The sequence below is a fragment of the Mollisia scopiformis genome (genome assembly GCF_001500285.1).
Source record: "Mollisia scopiformis unplaced genomic scaffold LY89scaffold_21, whole genome shotgun sequence".
Classification (NCBI taxonomy): Eukaryota; Fungi; Ascomycota; class Leotiomycetes; order Helotiales; family Mollisiaceae; genus Mollisia; species Mollisia scopiformis.
Genome location: NW_017263601.1, coordinates 370,134 through 392,982, shown reverse-complemented (window position 1 = coordinate 392,982; position 22,849 = coordinate 370,134). Strand labels below are relative to the sequence as shown.

At 46.7% G+C, this 22,849-nt stretch overlaps 10 protein-coding genes across 10 annotated transcripts; 3 read left to right on the top strand and 7 right to left on the bottom strand.

Annotated features, from left to right (window-relative positions):
- Positions 1–261: 261 nt before the first annotated feature.
- LY89DRAFT_722015 (beta-lactamase/transpeptidase-like protein) lies at positions 262–1,704 on the bottom strand (the record flags this gene model as incomplete). Its single annotated transcript, XM_018218695.1, has 1 exon — positions 262–1,704. Exon 1 carries the CDS (start codon positions 1,528–1,530, stop codon positions 262–264), a length of 1,269 nt encoding a protein of 422 aa, XP_018066734.1. The 5' UTR covers positions 1,531–1,704.
- A 933-nt stretch (positions 1,705–2,637) lies between these two features.
- On the top strand, positions 2,638–4,140 carry LY89DRAFT_738166 (uncharacterized protein; the record flags this gene model as incomplete). The annotated part of the gene is made up of 5 exons (XM_018220339.1): positions 2,638–2,931; positions 2,988–3,042; positions 3,176–3,292; positions 3,453–3,638; positions 3,689–4,140. The coding sequence occupies 5 exons, from the start codon at positions 2,638–2,640 to the stop codon at positions 4,138–4,140; spliced, it is 1,104 nt and encodes a 367-aa protein (XP_018066733.1).
- A 512-nt stretch (positions 4,141–4,652) lies between these two features.
- LY89DRAFT_738165 (uncharacterized protein) lies at positions 4,653–5,630 on the bottom strand (the record flags this gene model as incomplete). Its single annotated transcript, XM_018220338.1, has 1 exon — positions 4,653–5,630. The coding sequence occupies one exon, from the start codon at positions 5,628–5,630 to the stop codon at positions 4,653–4,655; it is 978 nt and encodes a 325-aa protein (XP_018066732.1).
- Positions 5,631–5,674: 44 nt separating this feature from the next.
- On the bottom strand, positions 5,675–6,971 carry LY89DRAFT_738164 (HET-domain-containing protein; the record flags this gene model as incomplete). Its single annotated transcript, XM_018220337.1, has 2 exons — positions 5,675–6,294; positions 6,344–6,971. 2 exons carry the CDS (start codon positions 6,969–6,971, stop codon positions 5,675–5,677), a joined length of 1,248 nt encoding a protein of 415 aa, XP_018066731.1.
- Positions 6,972–7,417: 446 nt separating this feature from the next.
- On the bottom strand, positions 7,418–9,412 carry LY89DRAFT_709614 (Metallo-dependent phosphatase). Its single transcript, XM_018217770.1, has 3 exons — positions 9,049–9,412; positions 8,551–8,998; positions 7,418–8,441 (listed from the first exon to the last, which is right to left on the bottom strand). Exons 1-3 carry the CDS (start codon positions 9,182–9,184, stop codon positions 7,523–7,525), a joined length of 1,503 nt encoding a protein of 500 aa, XP_018066730.1. The 5' UTR covers positions 9,185–9,412; the 3' UTR covers positions 7,418–7,522.
- Positions 9,413–10,061: 649 nt separating this feature from the next.
- LY89DRAFT_623534 (uncharacterized protein) lies at positions 10,062–12,318 on the bottom strand. Its single transcript, XM_018211018.1, has 4 exons — positions 11,963–12,318; positions 11,299–11,907; positions 10,437–11,252; positions 10,062–10,381 (listed from the first exon to the last, which is right to left on the bottom strand). The coding sequence occupies exons 1-4, from the start codon at positions 12,181–12,183 to the stop codon at positions 10,234–10,236; spliced, it is 1,794 nt and encodes a 597-aa protein (XP_018066729.1). The 5' UTR covers positions 12,184–12,318; the 3' UTR covers positions 10,062–10,233.
- Positions 12,319–14,681: 2,363 nt separating this feature from the next.
- LY89DRAFT_722011 (uncharacterized protein) lies at positions 14,682–16,774 on the top strand (the record flags this gene model as incomplete). Its single annotated transcript, XM_018218694.1, has 3 exons — positions 14,682–15,130; positions 15,179–16,284; positions 16,337–16,774. 3 exons carry the CDS (start codon positions 14,682–14,684, stop codon positions 16,528–16,530), a joined length of 1,749 nt encoding a protein of 582 aa, XP_018066728.1. The 3' UTR covers positions 16,531–16,774.
- Positions 16,775–16,912: 138 nt separating this feature from the next.
- Positions 16,913–17,794, bottom strand: LY89DRAFT_536641 (uncharacterized protein; the record flags this gene model as incomplete). The annotated part of the gene is made up of 1 exon (XM_018208108.1): positions 16,913–17,794. A coding segment is annotated over one exon (882 nt), but the record flags the coding sequence as incomplete, so codon positions are not given.
- An 806-nt stretch (positions 17,795–18,600) lies between these two features.
- LY89DRAFT_756790 (uncharacterized protein) lies at positions 18,601–19,218 on the bottom strand (the record flags this gene model as incomplete). The annotated part of the gene is made up of 2 exons (XM_018221391.1): positions 18,893–19,218; positions 18,601–18,840 (listed from the first exon to the last, which is right to left on the bottom strand). The coding sequence occupies exons 1-2, from the start codon at positions 19,205–19,207 to the stop codon at positions 18,601–18,603; spliced, it is 555 nt and encodes a 184-aa protein (XP_018066726.1). The 5' UTR covers positions 19,208–19,218.
- Positions 19,219–20,685: 1,467 nt separating this feature from the next.
- Positions 20,686–22,763, top strand: LY89DRAFT_652832 (dimethylaniline monooxygenase (N-oxide forming)). Its single transcript, XM_018212219.1, has 2 exons — positions 20,686–21,362; positions 21,414–22,763. Exons 1-2 carry the CDS (start codon positions 20,711–20,713, stop codon positions 22,661–22,663), a joined length of 1,902 nt encoding a protein of 633 aa, XP_018066725.1. The 5' UTR covers positions 20,686–20,710; the 3' UTR covers positions 22,664–22,763.
- Positions 22,764–22,849: the final 86 nt, after the last annotated feature.

Sequence of the window (22,849 nt, the reverse complement as noted above, 5' to 3'; positions counted from 1 at the left end):
AGATTGCCTAAGGGTACTTACTTTAGGAATTGGGAAGTGGCACATGCGCGGGAAGGACCATGTTCACCTGGGACATATCTCGATAAGTGAGTGCGTAGAGTTTATGGTTTCACGGCATCGTGCAGCTGTACCTTCTGGATCGTAAACAGATGTTTCGAGCCAATTGGTGTGTGCAACTTAAGGGATGCATGCTGCACATCGACATCTTTTCTCCTGGGAGTTGCATGCCATGCGACACGAAAAAACATCTGCTACTCTAATCTACTCCAATAGCTGGAAGTTTACAGGCGGAAGCCCAACTTGCAGAGCCCAATCTACACTTTTCACCTTTCCCGACTCATCGCGTCGAAAAGTTAGAACAAACTGGTCCCAATCGAACCAATCAATCATTTCTCGCACAATCAATTCCTCCCGAGATATAGGCAGAAACCCAAGGGTGTCGTTAGAGTAGTGCTGAAGTCGATGATGCTGCGAGTTGCGATCGTTAAAGATGAGTATGAGGTATTCCTCCTTCGGCCCTTTGTTCTCTGCATCAGGCAGCCGAATGTCAAGACTCATTTTGAGGCTCTTGTTTTCGAACCGCCCCACAAAGTCATCGAGACGCGGATACTTACGGTGGCTTGCCTCCTCCCGATGGCGAGCATAGTCGCTTGCGAGGCGCTCGTATCGCTCGAACTCGAACTGGGCGCGGCGTCTCGAAGCCTCAGCGAAATCGACTTTTGGCTCCAGATCGAACATTGCTTGCATAATGGCCTGGCATGTCCAGTCCGGACCATCACCGAGTCCATAAGAGTTTCCAAGAGCGACAATAGCCGACCGCGTTTCAGGAGACAGGTAGAACGCCGAAAGGTACCCAGACTGGCCCCCATTGTGATAGAGCACAAGCCGAGATGGTGAAGCTCTTCCCATGACATTTTCCCGCAGAGGGCTGTTCAATGATATCATCCACAACTCAGTGGACGGAGTCATTGCCCTTGCAAAACCAAGTGCGTATGTGTTCTCATTTACTGACGATGTGGTGATGAGATTCCTGTGCGCCACGATGGTAGACACCTGTTTTAGTGGCGAGGACAGTTTTTCTTCCGAATAATTGGTATCGTTGTGTATTCCATCCAAGAGAGCCTTTGCCCACTTCATCATATCCGTAACAGACGACCTCACGCCACCTGCAGCTCCCATAACAGTATCATCTGAGACGTCAACCGGCTTAATTATGGAACGGTCATCGAGAACAACGTGCGGCTCCGCAAGGTTCTCATCAGGTAGCTTCTTGCGATTCGTTGTCGTCCGTTTCATCCCAAGTGGCTCGAAAACCCTGGCTCGTAAGAACTCATACCAAGGAAAACCGGTTTGTTGGTCAATGACCTTCCCGACAACAGCATATGCGTAGTTGTTGTAGTGGAATCCGCCTCGCAAGTCAGAGACAGGAGGAAGCTGGCTAACCACGTCCAGTAGATCTTCTCTTGCGATGATGGTGTGGCCCTCAACTCCGAGCCAGGTGTGCCAGTCCAGTGCCGTGTGATAGGGCATCCTGGATTGTCGCCTTCTGTCCAATGGCCGGGTCAATGTCGTTTCGGAATGGTATATACCACGGGAACGCACCGTTCCAGCTGAGTTTTCCTTCGTGGCAAGGATGCCACAAGCTGCTGCAATGAATGCCTTAGTTACAGACGCCAAGAGGTAATTGGTGTTGACATCCGCGGGAAGTTACTTCTGAGCATCTCGGAAGCCAGCACTGTGAGTGTAGATAACCTCATCTTGGTGGACGACGCCTATGGAAATGGACGCTGTAAGCGTGTGTTCCTGAATGGCCTCGAGTGTTGGCAATATGGCCTTGATTCTGTAGGAGCGCCATAAGTTAGCTTAGTAGTTCCTGAACTTGGAAGTCGACTATCCTCACCTTGACCGAACAGCATCGATTGACAAATCCAACGCCATTCTTCTTAAACAACCGGAACTGTCAAGAATCAAGAATCTGCTTTTTGATTCTTGTTTCTGCTTTATCTTTTTCCCTTGAGGATGTAAGAGAATGGGAATGAAGAGGAAGTGAGGAGTTAATTTCGTGGGCGATGAAAGTGTCGGGTATAGCAACCAAAGGTGAGAAAAGTGTGTAACCTCAGATTTATTGAGGCATTTCAACTGCCTCAAAGTCCATATTTAACACTAGTGTACCACCTAAAGCGCGTGCCTCCTCAGCAACGCCTGGCGTTTTCTTTATAACCTCTTAAATGCTCTAAAACCGCACTCGATATCAGTATAGTAGTCATATGGTAATAATGTAAGTGTTCTAATACTTCATAACGATGGGCTCAATTGTCATTTTTGGCTACTATGGTGCGCCCTTTTTGTAGCGTGGTACTGAGTGGTAGTGAATGCTCGTGGCCCGAACCGGCATATTGCATGTGCAGCTGAGACTAGTCGATTGTCTTGCCGCCCGCCACTGAAGTAAGAGAAGATATCCTTTCATTGACCCTTCCAAAAGCATACCGATAAAGCGGCTCGACCTTTTCGCACGCTTTACTACAGATAGTGATTCTCCTCTACCTAGCCTCTTAGCCACTTTATCATTACTCTATATCCTTTTTACCAATATCGACATCATCATGAAAGCCAGTATCGCATATATGAAGGGAGACGATGAGCTTTTGCGGTCGGAAAAGCCCTATCTATGTGTCTCTTGTTCCTTTCCTGAGTAATGGAACAAGTTTCACCAACACCAAGGCAAACGAGCATGACATGTCGATCATTAATATCCGTGGTAGGGAGAGAGATTTCGACCTTGACCGGAATGGCTTCACGTATGTTTCCTATGCCTCACAGGAACGACCTCCGGATACCATCAAGGGCCCGGACGACCCCTACGTCAAAGAGATGGCTGCGTTCCTGGAAAATCATCTTGGAGCAAGGTCTGTGACAGTCTATGATGGCAGCGTGAGTCAGAAAATTGTTCCTGCTTTTGCATATTACCGAATTTTATAACGATCCAGACCCGCAAAATTAGCAGTCCTGAGTTTCTCCAAGCATCTACTTACGCCCACATCGGTACGGATCAATCGTAGGGAGATCAAAGCCTGGTTTCTTGAACAGAGTAGCCCATCGTTAAATCAGGACGGCATCATTAGACGCTATGTTTTAGATTAGAGAATTGTCCTTATGATGCATCTGATTACTCTAGGAATCTTGGTCACAATGATAGAGCTGTTCGTGGTTTGGAATAATGTCGTTGGTGTGCACTATTTGGGATCTGCGGGCCAATTAATTCCATTCATAACTGGTGTAGCTGGTTTTGTAAGTATATGCTTACCTGAATATAACGAAAATTGATTACTAAATTTAAGATATGCTCTGAATCCAATTTGCGATTAATATTATTTATTGTCACGAACAAGCCAGAGTCAAGTCATCGTGTTAACTGGATAGAACACTAAGTACGGAGCTAAGAAGTTTCTAAGGGGTCGAGAGCTTATATACAGACCTTCATGGTTCTGTCCCCAATCTTAGAGGGGTAGATAGGGTTGTTTTCATTGCTGGAGGTAGTGGTGGAAGTTTTACTGCTGGCTTTGCTGTTGATCTGTTAAGAAATCTTGGAGATGATTCGGATACCACCATTGAGTTCATCTGGGTGATTCGGCATGCTGGTACCAATCACCCATCTCTTCTTGTACTCTGAGACCTGACTAGATTATAGAAATGCTCACCTGGTACGAATCGCAGCTCGCTGAACTCTCCTCTTCGCCAAGAGTAAAACTCTATCGCCACGTCACACATCATCCATCCACCTCAAAGTCCTCCATCGATGGAGGTTCACAATCTCCTCCTGAGAAAGCTCCGGTCCCGTTGGCCAACGAGATGGTTAACAATTTTCCAACGTCACCAACCTCCTTTTACGATCTTGAGAAAATTCTTCCTTCAGCCCAAGACCTTCCATCTTCTTACGAACGATACAGTCTTCTACCCGGTCGGCCCAACGTCTCAGGTCTGATTGGCTCCTATCTGGTGAATGCGCAAAAGAGCGAGAGATTGGCGGTCGTAGCTTGTGGGCCAAGTGCCCTGATGTTGGATATGAGAAAGACTGTAGCTGATAATATAAGCGTGGAAGGTCCGGCATTAGAGCTACATGGTGAGAGTTTTGGTTGGTAGAGTGAGGTGGGGTTCAAGTGAGTGAGAGAGGTCTCGATTTGAAGTAGATCGCTTTGATATAAGACAAAAAATTGATGACAACCAACAAGCGACCCAATTTGCTTCTTTGTCACTTTTTGAACCACACTACTATAGCTTTCCGAACGATCCATAAAACTAAGCAAGTTGAACACTCTAATAGTTCAGACAGAAGTTTGTCGATAATTACTACTGATTACATTCAATGGGATAAAGATCTGTAAGAAAATCATGAAAATAAACTCAAACCCTTTACAAATATCCCAATTGAAAACTCCACTTACATCCTCAAGTCTCGACTTCGGCTCTCCAAGCAGCTTCCTACAGTTATGTTCGTCAACGTACAATACATAATTTAAATACTTCACTAACATATATATTACCGAACTTTTTCCAAGACAACAACCGATAGAAACCTTTACAAGAAACCTTCGCATTACAGAAAAAAATGACGCAATACCTGCGACTATGACGTTGACTTTAACTTCGTGCTGTCAAACAATTTCCAATATTTTCTGCCTTGCGTCTTCAAACCATTTATCAATAGAATGATTCATAGGAATCTCAACTCCGCTCCGATACTTACTGCCATGTGACATAACTCCAATACGCTCAAAAGCTTCATCATTTGTATTAGATCGCTGCAAGATCAAAGAAAACATTCGATCAATCATCAGGGCCAAGACTTCTTTGTCCTTCATCTTCATCGTCTCATCTAACGTCATTTTTGCATCCAGGAATGTCAACTCCCGCTCTCCACTATATACACCATTAACCTTGACTAGATACCATGGTACCAGTTGTCTATCGCTTTGGGAGTAGTCAAGATCCTCTTGGTCACAAGTCAATTTCATTGCTATAACAGGACCGACAACTATGATGTGTCCTCGTGATACTGCACCCATGGGATCCGTGCTGGCGGGGATACACGTCGCTTCTATTAGGCGAGCCCAGACATGTGCTCCAGATACAGCATATTTGGGATTAATTTCCTTGACAAAAGTTACGCCACCCGGTGCTGATGCCCATGACCATGATGGAGCTATATAATCTGAAGTGGGAGTTTTTCCACTGCTAGCCGTCCATTTGAGCGACGCCACCAGACCTTGAGTCCAGTTACCAGCCAGGTAGGAGCCAAGTTCAGATGCAGTACGAAACTTCTGAGCCAGTGCAGAAAGGGCCGGTAGGCGATCCGTCTCTTTTGTCAAAAAGCGACTAGAATAACGCTCAATGATGCCCATCCACTTATATCTCTCACGGTGTTTTAAATCTTCTCCAGTAAACGAATTCTGGATCATTTCGAAAGCAGTCGCAGGCTCTCTAGACGCATTTCTGATGCCGCCGCAGAAACATTGTATGTCCTGTGAACATTCCCAGTCGACTTCGGCATTAGTGAAATATATTTTTCGGCGGGAGAGGATCTTTTCTTGAAAAGCCCAGGCGCGAGTAACAAGTGGGAAGTTTTGAAGCATCTTCTTCGACTCGCTCACTTCTTTCCAATCTGCCCAACCATGATCTACAGGCCATCGGACACGGATCTGGCTGCTGAGTCTCCAGGACAGCGTCGGAAAATGACCTTCGACCAGTGGTGCTCGATTTGTCCAGAGAAGCAACCACTGTCGCTGTCATTACCATATAGGGCGAAAATTGTGGCAAAAGCGCCATTGTAAATATCTCCCATTCTGGAAGATTGCAACTCCCAGTCCCTAACGCTGTCTTGGATAATACAAAGGGAATCGATCCAGAGATAGCGAAAGCCAAGCTTGCGAGTAATGACAATAGCATCTCGGAAAGTCTTTGGTAGCGATTTCCAGGGGATGTTGCTCTTCATTGCTTGAAGTGAAGCTTTCATGGTCTTTAGCGCAGTATTATTGACACCCCAGCAATGACTTAGACAAAGATATTCTCCGTGCTCAGGATTCTTGTTCTCTTGCAAATTCACAGAATATTTGGCGGCTTTGTACTCTATCGATAGTATCCTTAAGGGCAATACCATTTCTTTGCCGACCTTGCAAACATTGTGCTGGGTCGTGCAGCGTTCTAGATTCATTTTCAAGAAGTCGAAGCTCTCTGTCGAAGATGTAGGATACCTGAGCTCGAGCAAGTAAGGGATCGCTCTGCACTCCTCCCGGAAATCTAAAGAAATGAGCTTCACGGCCCGATTACATGTGAATTGGGGCTATACCTCTAGCATTAGCTGCAAATATTTCAGTACTAATCTCAAGCGCGCGAAAACTAAGGTCACCTGGCTGAAGCGACGTCCAGATAACCTTGAATATACCGTAAGCCGTGGCCCGGACCATGACGTTGTCTTCGCTAACAGGATGCCATGGAAACAAGGCATTGCTTTCTGCTTTGAGACGAATGCCATCGAAGATCGTTGCGCATAGCCAGCATCCAGACCCACTAGCTTGACGTAGCCGAGTGAACGACACACCCACACGTATATTCAAAGGGATGTCTGCTCTTTTCCCGGGGGAAACCCAATCAGGTAGATACCCCGAGTAGGGTTCTTGATATGGGGAGTCAGCCAAAGAAGAGTGATTGTTTTTCAGCGAACTATCACCATCGTAGTCGTCGTCGCCATCATGATTATCATCATCGCCGATGTTGATAGGTTCAAGTTTTTCTCCGTGTTCAGCAGAATTAACAATCTCAACTTGCTCTGCATCTTCGATCAAAGCACGATTTGATGATGAGAACGGGCTCGCCCTACGGGGTGATTGATACGGGGAGATTGCCGGCCCCGTGTAACAAGGAAGACGATGATGACATCGATCATGGAGAATAGAACAAACGCAGAGATGGTTCATAGCTGAACGTTAAGTGAGAGCCGAGCGTTGTCTTTTGTCCACTGCTTTATATAGTTGCGTATTCATTCAAGTGCGAGTTCTTGCAGCAGACTAAAAGCTTAGCAAATTAATGCATTCGCATGAGATAATGTTAAAAAACAGGATATATTGATGTGCCAAAAGTTGAAGAAGTGCTCACCGCCCTCGCTTATTTACACAAGGCAGAAACTGTAGTAATCATTAAAAGCGGCGAGCATTTCCTCAGCTTCGGTATGCCTAGGTATATATACCTATATATATATATGTAAGTTTTATCAAGTACGATGTTGGATATTAGAAAGACTATAGCTAATAATACAACATTTGAAAGTCTGGCATTAGAGCTACATGCTGAAAGTTTTGTTTGGTAAAGTTTGAGTTAGAATTCAACTAAAATGTAGGCGTCTCGATTTGAGATAGACTATTCTGATTTATTTTTAAGAAAATGATTAGACCCAAGTAACAAGTGACGATTACTCTTTTATCAGACCGTTGAGAGAAGATTTCATTATTTTGTCTCACCCTCCCAATCCTCACTGCACAACAAACTGCTCAGTATGCTCCTTATACAACACCGAACTATCCAAGACCTCCCCGGTCGCCGATCTAATGAAATCAACCTGCAAATGATTCGCATCTTGCAAGCTGACTGTCGCATAGCTGAAATCAGTCGCATAAGCAAAAGCGTTAAACGTCAAATTACTTCCAACCGAACTCAGCCCCTCAATATTCCCCGCTCCACCAGCCACAATATACATCGGTGCCTTCGGATTGTTCAGCCCAGCTGGATCAGCAACACTGTTATTCACAGGCATGAAGCGTTGAGAATTATGCACGTGACCGAAGATAGCCAAATCGACGCCGTACTTATAGAGCAAAGGCTCGAAAGCTGTCTGGCAGGGACCGCAGACGTTGCTGCTTCCTCCAGTAGAATACCAAGGCCGATGACCGCCAACGATGAGCCAAGGAGTAACAGTCCGGTCTACAGAAGCAAGATCTGCTTCGAGAAATTGGAGCTGTTGATTTGGAGCACCGAAAGGCCCACTATCCAGACCAGCCGATCCATCTGGCCCGTCAGGAGCATCTGTAAAGTCGGTCTCAGTGTCAAACATCGTAACATGAACCATGCCGTATTCAAACGAGTACCAGAACGGAGGTTTAGCGAGTTGTTGAGCTTTGTTGGCATTGATCATTGCGGTGCTGTTTGAAGATGTCGATGCGAAAGCTGTTGGCATGGTATTTCCGAATCTGTTCATGAAGTCTGTGAAGTTCTTTTGGCCGGTTGGGCAGAGGAAGGTGGTGTAGTCGATTTCTTCGCAGTCGGCTTCGTGGTTTCCGGGGCTGGCCATGTAGGCTTTGCGACCTGCGATGGGAGCGAGTTGGTCGTAGAATTGTTCGAGGATGGCTTCGTATGCGTTGACGCCGTCGAAGAGATTCTTTGGCTTCTCATACCTGGCGGGTTGTGAGCAGGTGATTTCTTGGAGGGTTACCAACGCCCGAGAAAGAGGAAGAAGCAAGAGCTCCACTCAAAGAATTGTAGATCATTTACAACCTCACTTACCAGTCATCAGCATAGGCAAAATCTCCAGGATGTACAACCAGCTCATAGTCATTGATATTGTCAGCAAGACGACCAATCGTGGTATGATTCAATGCTGGCTGAATGGTAGGAATGGTGTCTCGCTTGGTGGCATCCATCGAAATGGTATATCCATCCGCTCCATAAACTCCCAAATCAATGACAGCACTCATCTTGAATGCTGTCTTGTCACCAGCTACACGGGGACTGAAGAAGTGCTCGATGCTTGAATTGGTTGACACAATTTTATAGTAATAAGTGGTAGCTGGAGTCAAACCAGTAAGAACAACGGCATTTGACCAGGTCCGAGAAGTTGGATACGTGACTGATGTGGTCGAGCAGGCTTCCAGAGTAAGTGCATCACTGGAAGTACCATATTGAACACAAGGATTGCTCAATTGTTCATATGTATTCCAGCCAACTGAGATAGCTGGAGAGTATCAGCAAAATTCATTCTAGATTTGAGAATGGTAGACTTACCATTTGCGCCATTGATGGCGAGTCTCTGCTGCACAGGTGTTGTGAGATCACTCGGAATTGCGGGATAACTTGCTGAGGCTATGACGCATCCAATCAAGAATGGAAGTCCTTTGACGGAATTGAGGAGCAAATTCATGATGTAAAGCTCGAGTTTCGATCGCTTTCAATCTGAATAAAAACCTTGCAAAGAAGGACAATAAAGTCTAAGAAGTCAAGGTCCAACTCCAAGTATATACCTCACGAATCACCGCAATCCCAAAATAGCTGACGCACAATACTCCAACGTGCCGCGGGACTTCAATCCACTAGTACCTCATTGCCGCCGTCTAGAAGACATTGGACGGTGATGATGCATAACTCGTGGGGTATTGATTGGACGGTGTCAATTAAAGCGAACGCAAGAACGGGATGTTAAACTCTTTAAAAACAAGATCGTGGACCCTTGCCCCGGCTCTAATTCCAAGACGAGAAGGCGGGCTCGCTTAGCCATTTAGGCGAAAGGGGGGACGGCTGCATGTCATGCCGAGGTGATGGGAAACTTGATGCACGTGTTGTAGCTCGAGATTTGTGTGTCGAGACGTAGGGAGGATTTCAGGAGCTGACGTATGAGAGAGATTCCAGAATTATATCTTATTACTTGCGCCAAACATAATCTAAATCACGATTTCTAGCAATGGTCCTATCTCCAGAATGTGGTCAAGAACTAACCTACGTCGGCGGCTGAAGGCAGTGCAATCTTCTAGAACCGTTTGCCGCTCCCGTATTGCAGATCCTCCTGCCGCTGCGGCATGACCCGCCCAAGCTTTACGAGAATTTAATACCCCGGCCCTGGTTCACAGAAGCCGGACTGCCGCAAATGGAAGCTGGTATTTTTGAGCTTGAGATCGAGGAGGGTTGCCTTGTGACAGAAAGTAAGAGCTCCAGCATCGAAATGCAATTATTTCGATGAGCTTCACATTGTAAATACTTGCGCTACACCCCAGCCCACTTCATGATAATTTCGAGATCAAGACCCTTGGATCAATTATAAAAGAGATTCTACGCTAGGTAAAAATGAATGTGCGACAACATTTGAAGCTTTTGCTAAACTTTTCCTGCGAACCAAATCCAAAGCGCCTTCATATCTCATTACTCCATCATCAGATCCATCAACGCTAATTGTGCTCAAGACAACAAGAGTAATCATCAACGCAAATTCTCCGAAACCACAACATTCGGCATCTTCTTGACCGACATCTGAGACGGCGTATACGGCTCAGAAGTTGAAAGTCCTTGCGCATCGGCATACGACACATTACCTCTTGTTTCAGATCTTCTACGCCCAGCGAAGAAGCTATTGAAGCAATACCGTCAGTGATTCAATCTTCAAATAGAAGTGAGAAACTTACAAGCAACCAGCAATGACTCCAACCAAGAAAGGAACCCCAATACCAACACTCACACCAATGATGAGCTTATTGCTCACTCCTCCTATCTTCCCATCGATGACGCCTGTAATGCCGGTAGGAGTTGAGGTCGGATTGAATGATGTCGGTGTACCACTCGTGGAAGTCAAGGCCTTGACATTGGTGCCGAAGGCGATTGTATTCGCAACCGAGTTCTGAATCGTGGTTGGGAATGTTGCCGTCGATCCCGATGGTACAGAAGTAACAAGCGTGCTTGTAACAGTCTGTTTCGATGTCGTCTGCATTGAGATCGGACAATTAAGCAGACCAGTTGACAGACATTGCGTCGCCGTGTAAGTGTCCGACGTGGTGAGCGTCGTGGTTGTCAACCCAGTCGCTTGAGCAGCCCTCGCTGTCAATGCTGCGCTTGTCGCCGAGCTCAAAGCGCAGCGACTTGCAAGAGTTGTGTAGAAAACGGCAGTCGATGTGTTAGGTGTAGGTCCCCAAGAATAGTCGTTGAGTGCTAGTGTGGCGCCAGCTTGGGCTCCGATTGCCATGGAGTAGACTTCCTCAACGAGTACCTCGCATCCGGTGACATTTCCGGCTGGATTCGCAGTCACGTTTGTGATAAACTCGGCGACATTCATGTAGACACCAACTGCTGCTCCTGCACTGAAGGTGTCGAACTTGACACCATCAAGCTTGAATGGTGGTGCCGCAACGTTGAGGCCAGCTTGTATACCAACTTTGAGAAGGGCTGTCAATTGTACACCAGCACTTTCAATTGTCACAGGGAGAAATTCGAAATTGCCGCCGTTCCTATATTGCAGTCAGCGCAGTTGATATTTTGAAGACCTTGACTTACATAGTGATGCTCGAAACATTTTGGCTAAACAATGCCAGATCGATAGCGACACCGTCATTTAGCTTGATATGGAAACCACTGCTAATATCGATTGAGGAATCAACGCTGAGTATTAAATCAATACTGAAGATGATACCGAGACTCTCTTCGCCTGCAGAAACTCCAAGCGCCGTTTTTGACTTGTAGATGTTGACAGTATACGTTGCCTCGTCAGACAATGTCGTGTCAATATCCATATATAATTCCAGCCCATCGAATTGGAAAAGCAGCGTAGCTTGAGGAATATCTGGAATCTCCAAATCGAAATCGGTGTTGTTTGCCGTTGGGAATGTGAGGTCACTCTCGAATTTGGCGAAATTGAGGGAGGTGATATCAGACTCCAAATTATCAAAGTAGGTCTCGAAGTCATTGACAGTAACGTTGGTCACCGTGCCAATATCATACTCAACAGCAGACTTGAAACTTTCGAATGCTTGGGTAAGGTTGAAGTTGTCACTGATCGTCAATTGAGCTGTGGCTGTGCCTTTGATGTAGCAAGTCGTGCAGACGATATTAATTCCAGCAGTCACATCTGTGTTGCGTTTTGATTCACCAGATGCTTTGAGTTGGCTGGAAAAAAAATGAGTTAGAAGCTTCCTAAAATGGTGAGGAGAGATAACCATACAGGCTGAAAAGCGTAGCACCATTCCAACTCTTGTCTAGGGTTGTGCTGTTCTTGATGACTGTGTCTCGTTTGAACTTTGCGGTCGGGGTTCTCAAGCCAACCTCAGATGAAAGACCGACATTGCGAAGCTCAAGATTACTGTGCGACGAAGCGATACCCGCACGAACAAAACTCAGCGCGGCAATCAAGCCCAAAAACGATATATAACAATTGCAAAGCATTTCGCATGAATTATGCGTGTCAATCGCTTGAGACGAAAAGATGATATTGCGCTTCTCTTGTTCCAACGATTGGGGAACATCGCAGTATTTCTATCCCAGCGATCCCAACATCTTGGGCCCTATCTGAATTGAGCAGTTCGTCTGACATCTCCGGGAGTGACATGCCAGTTCGAAGTCAGCCTCATATTGTTCATATCGACGTGAAACCCCGATGCACCTTGCTAATTGTGGAAATGTAGGAGTACAGTGGCTCGTAGCAGGCGAAGTGCATGAAAATGTGGAAACACAACATGTTAAGCCTCCCTTGAGACCTACCCCAGCCATCCTTTCGAAGGATTGTAATTCCCACGCGTTTTTGGGGGCCGTAGCATGGAATCGCATCCTACAGCCTTGCGGTGGGTGGGGGACGGGATGCTCGTACAGGGAGGATTCGCTGATGAAACCTCGGACAGGATGTCTTTCTCCGCATGTTTACGGGATGCTGTCTTCTGTAGCTTCTTACTTTGGAAGTGCTCGGACGTCAATTCTGCATGCGCAAGGATATGAGACGGTTTGAACAGCGGAACAAATCCAACAATTTCGGCCCCCAACGCTTCCCGTTGCCCGAGAACTGTGAGAACTTCGGGATGAAGCTCACTCTGGAGTGTCGGGTGGCTACATCGCAACGACGGTAGCAACATATTTCTTCAGCGTTGTCTGAAGGCGACGACATGAATGTTGTGATACCTGATCCATCGGCTGGCAGGACGGGCGGAAGGATGCACAAATTGGGGCGTGGTACAATCAAACCAACTTGGCCAGAGTGGCACGCACCAGGTCGAGGAAGAAGTTGGTGAAGTCCGCAGTGTTGATGCAGCCAGCTGGCTCTGCACAATGCCAACCTCCAGATGATTTGATTCATAATTGCGGAATAAAATAGAGATTGTTCTATTTGTTTAAGAAGCCTCGGAACTAAAACAGAATAATAAATAGGTGTCACAACCTCGTGGTCCTGCTAGAATTGACTCTTGCTCGATAGAATTTTATAGCGATAGTGCTGGGTTCTATTATAAGTGATTCAGCCTCCAACTGCGGTTGGTAGACCGCAACGTTGGAGGACAGTAGCGTTGGATCAAAGCCGCTGAAGCAACATTCAGGGCTTTTCGCGAAAGCAAGGCCGACTCGAAATGACTAGAGCTATCACGACTTCTCACTCGCAGTATATCCTTTGAGATGATGGGCGAAGATGGACTGAATTGCTCGATTCTTCATTCAAGGGGCTCGGCTAAGCTAAGGGGTAGCAAGATTCTTCCAAGAACTACCTAGGTGAATAGCAAGCTGAAGCTGACAAATTGTGAATAGTACATGTAGAAAATGACTTCTCGCCATTTCAAACAATATCTCAAGAAAAATAGAATTCCTGGACAGAAACCAGAGGCAAATGTAACTTTGTATAACAGCTGATGAACTGATGGTGCTGTGGGCGAATCAACAATTTCAAAGCTCAGCAATCTTCCATATTTTTATCAGATATGAAACAAAAAATATAAATAAGTCCCTGATATTAAAAAAGCAAAAACCAGGAGAAAGGATTTTGATGCTCTGAGGCTTTTCTGCATGCTAGCTTCCTAACCAACATTCTGCAAAGCTGGTTTGCGTGCCATCAGTCAAAGCAGCCCGAGATTGCGAAGGCTGACAGACCGAACGAGAACATATTCGAACCATTGATTTGCACCATAAGAGCCGAATTTCGGCAAGTCAGTGTGCTTAGAAAGTTGACAGATTCTTGGTGGGATAAGACAAGATATCCAGATAACGATTCAACCCACTATCAATCCTAGTCTTCATTGGCCACCTCAAACCCACATCAAACATTTTGTTGCACGTCGCGGCGAGTGTAAGCACTTGGTCATCTAGCGGTATCGGAAACAATCCTAAAAGCACTCTAGTTCAGGCAAGTTTGTGGAGGTTGAGACATTTCCGGATTGTTTCCGGGTGAACATTTATGCGAGTCTTGCTTGGCATGACTTTCAGGCTGTGATATATGTCGCGGAATATAAAAAGGATCGGGCGCACGAATTACGAGAATATTCAAACTAGAAAACTGAAACATGAGAAGGCCTCTCATAGCAGATTTCGAAGGATTGTGTTGAGGCATCTGCTGATATGATGGCGGGGTAGGTGGTTCTGCTCGAGATCCTAGCGGAGTGAGAACATCCCAATTTTGCGTTTTATCTTTGTATTTTCGCTCAAGACCGAATCGTCTTGTTTAGAATCACTGTCTCTTGAAATTCTGCTCTGGTAATCCTATTCCATTAAATTCTCCAAGTGCTCAATGCGCAAATACAACTATTCACCAGGCTGCCACTGCGAGTTGTGGTGGCGGAGCTGGGGGTAAGCCATCATCACACATGGCCAATCAAGGCTTAATACCACGATCACGATGCATACTGCAATCCAGCCTGATTTTCAATCTGCTCTCTTTCCAAACAATCTCGCTCCTTGCGCGCTTTTTCAATATGGTGGACCCTCTATCTATTGCGTCCAGCGTCGTAAGCCTGAGCAGTGGATGTCTCCTCACAGTGAAGAGACTAATCGAAGTTGCTGGCAAGTTCAAAGATGCCCCCAAACTTATCCACAGCCTCTCCTCAGAAGCCAAAGTTATCGCAATCTCGCTGTCGCAACTTCACAACATCTTCGTCAGCGATGAACATTCAATTCTATCCCAAGCTCTTCTCACGCCAGACATTCGCACTGCTCTCGACATCGCACTTACAGGTTGTACGGTGACGCTGTCGTGTATCGAGGACGAGACCCGCAGCCTCGCGGCGAAACTTGAATCTGATCAAAAGATTAAATTCGCTGATCGAGCAAAGGTTGTTTGGAAAGATGATAGGTTCAAGGAGTTGCTGCAACAGCTACATAGACAGCATAATGTTATTGCTATTTTGCAACAAGGCTTTCAGATGTAGGACTCCCTCTGGACGATAGAACTAGCGTCTCTAACCATCAACAGGAAAATCCTCGCAGACATCGTTCCTCATCTTTGGTCCCATCACCCTGCATTCACCAGGGTTGCCGCTGACACCGAGTCTCTGCGCGGTCTATATCCTCAGATGAAAGGCGCAAAATCGTTTCTGGAATCAACCGAGGAAGGCGGAGGCGAGGAGGCGACATTCTCGATCGTCAGCGAACGGCAATTCGAGTTTGACGATATTGTAACAAACTCGCAGGCGTACCGTAGAGTAGTAGTTGCGGCCACGCAGACATTAAGAGCAACTCATAGTCGAATTGTCTCAGCTGAAGGAGTTTCCAAGGACACATCCGATGGACAGGCGAATAATAGCGACAGCAAGGTACTAGACTCAAACAGCGCTAATCAATCTCGCAAACTCGGTGGGTCCAGGTGGACGAATACTGTTGAAGAGAATTTGATACAAAAAGGATACTTTTTGCCCCCGTCGACAATTGACACCAGCAATTTCGTTCAGCAGCTTCGAGGATATGTTACTCACGTCGATGACATCGAGAAAAAGTTGCGTGATGCTGGTGAAGAATCGAGTGCATTGCGTGAGATGCTAAAGCAAAAGGGATCAGCGATTCAAGATTTAGAGTGGGATGTCCAACAACAATTTGGTGAAAGGAAAAAGATTTCTGGTACATTGTGTCAAACTCTTTACGACATGAAAAAAGTGGAAGCTGATTGTTGGAAATGGAAAGAGAAGTACACTCTCGTGCAGCTTGAAGTTCTGGGCTTAAAAGCTAAGGTGGATGAGATCAAAGAAAACTTTGTGCAGCAGAGAAAAGAATGGGGCCAGAAAAGACAAGAGTTGGAAGAGAAATTACTAAAACTCGGGAGCGAAAGAGATGAGTTCAAAAGTAATTGGCTATTTGAAAGCGAGAAAGTGGAAAAGCTAAGCAAAGAGATGGAGGAGGATGCTGACATGGCCCGCAAGGCACTTGAAAATAAAATATGGGAAGGTAAAACTTTGCAGATCGGATCGACGCTACTCATTCAACTTCAACCACCCATCAGTCTACAAAAAGCCAGCAATGGATCGCGTTTACTGCAGGCTTTCAAGTCACCCGAAGCGCCTGAAGGGCGGGTAACAAGATGGAATAGTAAGTTGCTATCAAATTAAGCTTATTCTAGCAGCACTGACTGCAAGTATAGACAGTCAAAAGAGATGGCTCTTTGTGGAAATATGTACCGACAAGTCTCAATTCAAGAAACCTACAGCGTCAGCCGTGAGGCCACCTCGAAGACCGTCATCTCCAGCACTTGAGCCAGAATCCGCTGAGGAAACGCTGTCCCCAGTCACCTCTGATTTCGATTCCGCAGTCACCTCTGATTCGATGGACTGGTAGGATTCAAGTACGATGATGAAGGATGATTCATTGATTCTACGGAAGGGCCTGGCCTTAAGGGCCAGTCGCTGACTAATATGGTGGTGGGCGAGGCAGGCGCGAGCCTATCTCCTAACATGGACAATGAGGTGGAACCTGAGATTGAATGGAAAAAGGTTGAGAGGAGGCCGATGCCTAGGAAGGGAAAGGACAGGCCCAGAAAGTAGGACTGAGGAGTGGGGGACCCAGACTGCACAGTTGTTACAGATATATCTACTTTCACAGCACGTTCTCCAGAAATTACAAAACGAGCCTCAATACTTCACACCCTAACCGCCCCTCCCCCATCCTGCCCTCCACCTCTCTCCTCACCCTTACTCTTAAACTCACACACCACCAAATCCTGCAACGGCCACGCAATCCAACTCTCCCACTCCGCCCCCAACGTCCGATGAACCGTCTGCAACAAACACCGACTCATCCCCGCCATGAACCAAAAATGATCAATCTTATTCAACAACAAGCAATAATGCGCCAACACCACCAGCGCCTCCGGTTTCTGCTGGCTCACCATGGCGATATAGCTATCCCTTACGCGAATCGGCCAGGAAAGCGTGGTGCCCACCTCGTCGATGGCTTGGTCGCGTAGAGAGAGGAAGGCGTGCACTTCGATTAGGAAGGTTAATGCTTCGTCCAAAGCGTCGGCTTCTTCTGCTTTGAGATGCGTGCGCGATTTATCCCAGAGGGCGGCGAGGGAGCGGAATTTGGAGTTACTGTCCGGGTCCGGGACAGCGGACCAACTTTCTTCGATTTGTAACAGGAGTAGAGATCTTAATGGTCCGTTCTTGAGCCACGTGCACGCGAGTTGCAGGAGGTTGTGGCAGCCTCGGAGGAGCGAGACCCATTCAACTGTCCCACCATCTGTTTTTGAGGAGTCGACGAAGAATAAATCGCCTGTTTGGCAGGATGATGACCAGGCGTATATAACGAGAAGAGTTGAGAACGCAAAACATGCGTCGCAGTTCTCGGGCGTGATACTTGGCATTGCGGTTCGAAATAAGATCACGCCGGCGGTGTGATGCAGGGTCGCGACTGGACACAGAGTACTTCGTCGCTCAACATATAATCGTCCGAGATGTATGGCTGAGAGGGCCAGGATACTGCGTAGCAGGAAGGCGTGCGAGAAGGCTATTTTTGGGACGACTTGTTGCCATAAGCGCTGTTGTTCGGGTAGGTTGCTGAGGGTGAGACTTGTTGTTGTGGTGAAGAAATGGAGCAATTCTAGGTTCTTGACTTCGAGTTCGAGGCCGGAATGGAGATTGGAAGATGTTGTCAGAGAGGGGGAGCCGCAAGTGGTCCCGTGGGAACTGGTTGAATGTTGGAGGAGGGAAGCGGATGTTGCGTTGGACGATGGCGACGAGTCTGGTGGGGTCGATCTGATGAATGAGCATTCGGTAGAGAATCTCGTGCAATGGTTGCAACTAGGTTTATGTTCATCGCACTGGAGGTTTGTTAGAAGGATTTTCGGGAGTATCTCGATGCAACGCAAGACAATCCATGTCCAGATGTCCAGAAAGGAACTGCTTGATTGGAGAACGAGGAATAAGCACAGACCTTGATCTTCCGTAGCTTGCATTGCTGACACCCTGTGCGACTCTTACGATGCGGTCGTCTGTGGCTTCCTGCAGAGTGCTCAACCATGGTTAGGGGTGTCAATCACATCCACCAAGTTGGTCGTCAAAAGCGCCAGCTGTTGATAGTTTTACGATGAACGATATACGACGAACGACGATGACCGTATTGAGGACACATGGCTCTATTCTGAGATTGAGCTTGTGGTCAATGTGATTGAATTGAGCCTAAGATATAAGACGTTTGAGATGTGGCGGCAAAATGAACACTGCGGAGTGACCAATAATTATCACTTGAATATTAGCTTACAAAGCTAGCGAAACAAAAGTTAAACAAATACCTTCTCAACATCTCGTCGAAAGAATAATCTTTCCTACATATACGAGTACCGCGTCCTCCGAGGCAATTTTCGAAAGTCATGCTGAATTCCTACTGTACAATGTATTGCGCAAGTGCACATCAATGCGAGCAACCCCAATACATCTGGCATGCAGGCAACAACTCCTTACTTCCACCAGTATTATAGCAATAAGGAGCTTGATCGAAATGCTGCACATCATACCAACGATTCGAGAATCCCCATCCCATGTTGTACCCCCCTAGAACTTCCTTGAAACCCATTACCCAGGGGAGTTCAGAGTCGAAGTTGTAATGAAGCCAGCGGTAAGGAACATTGTCATTGCCGCCGATGGGGACGCACTTTGTTCATGTGAGTCAGAGCTGTGATAGATATGGTGACGTGAATACTCACGTTATGGTCGTACAAATAAAACTCGGTCCAGTCTGGATTTCCTTCTGGCATGCGGTTGGTGAGGATACATTGATTGGCCTTCTCAGGATTGTTTTTATAACAGTAGGGAGGGCCAAAGCTCGGTTCGTAATTTACGCTTGGCCATGTTTGCCAGCGGCCGGTTTGTCGGGTCTCCACGGTGGTATTGGGTTCGAGTGCAAGTTCGAGTGAAGAGGTAGATGGAAGAGACGGGCGACAAATCGAAGTGGTGATGAGGATGAGGACAACGAGCAAGGTAGTGGTGTACTTCATGCTTGTGGATGATTCGATTAGCATTCAATTTTGAGGTCTTGCATACTAAGTTAGAACGAGGTGCTAAGCGTGGCGGCAGTTGCAGTTTTTAAAGTGGATCAAGGTAGAGTTACTATGTAGTGAATCAAGCTCTAAATTTTTGAGCCTGTGACTGGGCTCGAGGTGCCAAGTTTGGGTGAATTCAAATGGTTCTACGAGGTATTTTTACGGAGGGATTGCTCAAGGACGAGCAAATTTCGCCAGAATTCAAGTATACGAGAATAAGCAATTGAAACATGAAAGATGCTTGAACCGACAGCACGAAGAAGATAGGAAATGGCACATTATGAGGAGGAAAGACTCCAAAATGTTCAACTAATTGTGTTGAATCACACTAGTAGTTTAGAAGCAGCTAAATCCAAAAGCCATTGCAACAGCAGCCTTGACAAAATGACTCTTTAAACTGGTGCAAGCTCCAATACGATCAAATATACGATCGAGACTCAAGATGTTCTTCAATGTAGAGTGGTGTCTGCCATGTTCCCTCATTGTAAGTGGACGATCACGTGAGTCGTCAGTATATCCTCAACAACCTCGAGATTTGAGAAAAGAACGATATATGGAGTGATGCAGAGAATACAATTGTTTGGGTGGAACGCTATCATGGTATCTAAAAACTCTCTTCAAGGGCAAAAGATATCTCGGCCGTGTAAAGAAAGGGGTCAGAGCCGAGGCGAGACGTTCGCTTCCCCGCGTTATCTCGGATCTGGTCTAGTCTCCCCGTGTCAACCCTGTACAAGCTCCAACTCGATTTCTCCCAGACTGCAAGGTACAAAACTGACTCGTATGGTGAAGGACCAGCGGATATTGTAGGTACCAATGCTCCACGAAAATACGCTGAGCCGAATATAGCATGAAGGATCCAAGTTGAAACCAATCAAGAAGAAGGGACCATGAACGGTCAGCATGCTCACAAACACTTGCATGGAGACAAAACTACCTCTTAGAAGTTGTGCACTCATCTATAGCTTCACTTCAAAGCGGCCGAGCGTCATATAGACTAAGCCAAGCTGCAAAGATCTCAAAGAGGAAGGTATACCGACCAATGAATTCTTCATGTTGAAGATCTGGTCCCAAGAAAACCAAGATCTAGGATCATTACCAGCTATCAACTGGGGCAGAGCAGGGCTTCCATCTGTCCATCCTCCTGTCCATCCTCGCTACTCCTTCCTCCTCAGTTTGATATAGTCACGTGCTGTCGTGATTGCCATTTTAAGGTTGAGCTAAAGATCAACCCCGCAGATTACCCCACATCGACATGCTCACTGCGTAGAGCTGTCAGTCTTACTTCCACGATATTTGCGGATTGTTTCCGCCTCTCCGCTGCTCCGTTGTTCCTGATCACCGGTCTGCAAGGTGAAGTATAAGACACACAACATCCCTGCTCGTGTCATCTTGTGCAACCCGACCTCACCTCTACTTCCCCTCCAAAAATTTCAATTTTCCTTTTTCCTTTTTCCTCCAAACAATTCCAGCAGAACAGCAGAAATGGCCACCGCAGCTGTTCAGAGCATGCCTACGCGTGCAATTCCTTCATCCCAACGCGTTGAACCAGGATCAGTTAATCTACATGTTGCTGATTTCTCGAATATCAAGGTCGTGAAGCCAGAGGATATCGACAAGGCTACAGATGAATGGGTCAGCTCATTCAACAAAGTTATTCAAAGTTCAGACTTTGCGGGTCTCTCGGATCTCTTCCTCCCAGAAGCTTACTGGCGTGACCATCTCTGCCTATCATGGAACGCTCACACATTCAAGGATCCAGAGAGCATGAAAGAGTTCTTAAAGAAAGGGTGCAGGTTAAAGAATGTAGCTGTCGACCGAAGCAGTGACTTCCGAAGACCTACTATCACAGGATTCGATGGTCAAGGAAAGATCCAAGGTGTTCAGACATTCCTCACTACAGAGTCAGATGTCGGCAGGGGAATTGGTGTTGCGAGATTGGTTCAACATGATGGGAAGTTGAAGGCATTCACATTATTTACGTCTATGAGAGAATTGAAAAATCACGAGGAAGCTGTCTTTGGACGAAGACCAGAAGGTGTTGCTCATGGTGGACGACCAGGAAGAAAGAATTGGCAAGAACGTCGCATCGCAGAGGAGAATTGTGACGATGAGGATCCTGCTGTCTTGATTCTGGGTACGTACCCTCGTAAGAGTTTCACAAGATCCTCAAACTAATACTTCCTAGGTGCTGGTCAAGGTGGTTTAACACCCGCTGCGCGTCTGAAAATGCTCGGAGTCAAGACCCTGATCATCGATCGAAATGAACGTGTCGGAGACAATTGGAGACAACGATACCACCAACTCGTCCTGCACGATCCTGTCTGGTACGATCATATGCCCTACATCAACTTTCCACCCCATTGGCCAATCTTCACTCCAAAGGATAAGTTGGCAGAGTTCTTCGAGTCGTATGCAAAGCTCCTCGAACTCAATGTTTGGATGAGAACCACGATCAAGGACTCGAAATGGGATGAAGCGAAGAAACAATGGACAGTCACTCTCGAGCGCGAGAAAGAGCCAGGTGTTGTCGAGACTCGTGTCATCCATCCCAAGCACATCATTCAAGCCACAGGCCACTCTGGCGAGAAGAACTTCCCATCCCATATCCCTGGCATCAAAAACTTCAAGGGTGACAGACTCTGTCACTCGTCCGAATTCACAGGCGCTAAGATGAATGGCAACGGAAAGAAAGTTCTCGTCGTCGGATGCTGCAACTCAGGTCATGATATCTCGCAAGATTTCTACGAGAAGGGCTACGACGTGACAATGGTCCAACGTTCCTCAACCTGCGTCATCTCCTCCGAAGCAATCCTCAAAATCGGCTTAGCAGGCCTCTACGACGAGCAAGGCCCACCAGTTGAGGACGCAGATCTCGCATTCTGGAGTATCCCCTCACCTGTCCTCAAGAACATCCACCAAGACGTAACAGCAATCCAAAACAAGCACGATGCCAAACTCCTCGAAGGACTCGAAAAAGCCGGCTTCAAACTCGACGAAGGTCCCGATGGCGCCGGATTATTCATGAAATATTTCCAACGAGGAGGCGGATACTACATCGACGTCGGAGCCTCACAACTCATCATCGACGGCAAAATCAAGATGAAGCAAGGCCAAGAAATCGCCGAGATCCTGCCCAACGGCATGAAATTCGCAGACGGTTCCGAGCTTGAAGCAGACGAGATCATCTTCGCAACAGGATACAAGAACATGCGAACTCAAGCTCGAACCATCTTCGGCGACGAACTGGCTGATAAGGTGACCGATGTCTGGGGATTCGATGAGGAAGGAGAGATTAGGACGATATGGAGGAAGACGGGGCATCCGGGATTCTGGTTCTTTGGTGGGAATTTGGCGTTGTGTAGGTATTGGTCGAGGATGATTGCTTTGCAGATTAAGGCGCTTGAGGAGGGGATTTGCGAGTATAGTGATCGATAGGGGCGTGATGGATTTGAAGGGAAATGGATCGTGCTTAGATGTTGATTGCTTAGCCTGGCTTTGACAGCGAAGGATTTTATGAATGAAAATCGATGAAAATTACCTTTGTCTGAGCTGATTGTCAAAATTTCCATGATACGTTTGTCACAAGAAATCGTTTCATCTTCAGACCCCGCCGGCGTTAAC

What these genes read in the sequence shown, in the direction of transcription:
- LY89DRAFT_709614 (XM_018217770.1), bottom strand. Translation starts at nt 9,184, where the DNA reads ATGAATTTGCTCCTCAATTCCGTCAAAGGACTTCCATTCTTGATTGGA. An exon ending in CGCCATCAATGGCGCAAATG is followed by an intron (nt 8,999 to 9,048) that starts GTAAGTCTACCA and finishes GATACTCTCCAG; the next exon opens with CTATCTCAGTTGGCTGGAAT. An exon ending in TTTGCCTATGCTGATGACTG is followed by an intron (nt 8,442 to 8,550) that starts GTAAGTGAGGTT and finishes ACAACCCGCCAG; the next exon opens with GTATGAGAAGCCAAAGAATC.
- LY89DRAFT_623534 (XM_018211018.1), bottom strand. Translation starts at nt 12,183, where the DNA reads ATGCTTTGCAATTGTTATATATCGTTTTTGGGCTTGATTGCCGCGCTG. An exon ending in AATGTTTCGAGCATCACTAT is followed by an intron (nt 11,253 to 11,298) that starts GTAAGTCAAGGT and finishes ACTGCAATATAG; the next exon opens with GAACGGCGGCAATTTCGAAT. An exon ending in GGAGTCATTGCTGGTTGCTT is followed by an intron (nt 10,382 to 10,436) that starts GTAAGTTTCTCA and finishes TTGCTTCAATAG; the next exon opens with CTTCTTCGCTGGGCGTAGAA.
- LY89DRAFT_652832 (XM_018212219.1), top strand. Translation starts at nt 20,711, where the DNA reads ATGGCCACCGCAGCTGTTCAGAGCATGCCTACGCGTGCAATTCCTTCA. An exon ending in TCCTGCTGTCTTGATTCTGG is followed by an intron (nt 21,363 to 21,413) that starts GTACGTACCCTC and finishes AATACTTCCTAG; the next exon opens with GTGCTGGTCAAGGTGGTTTA.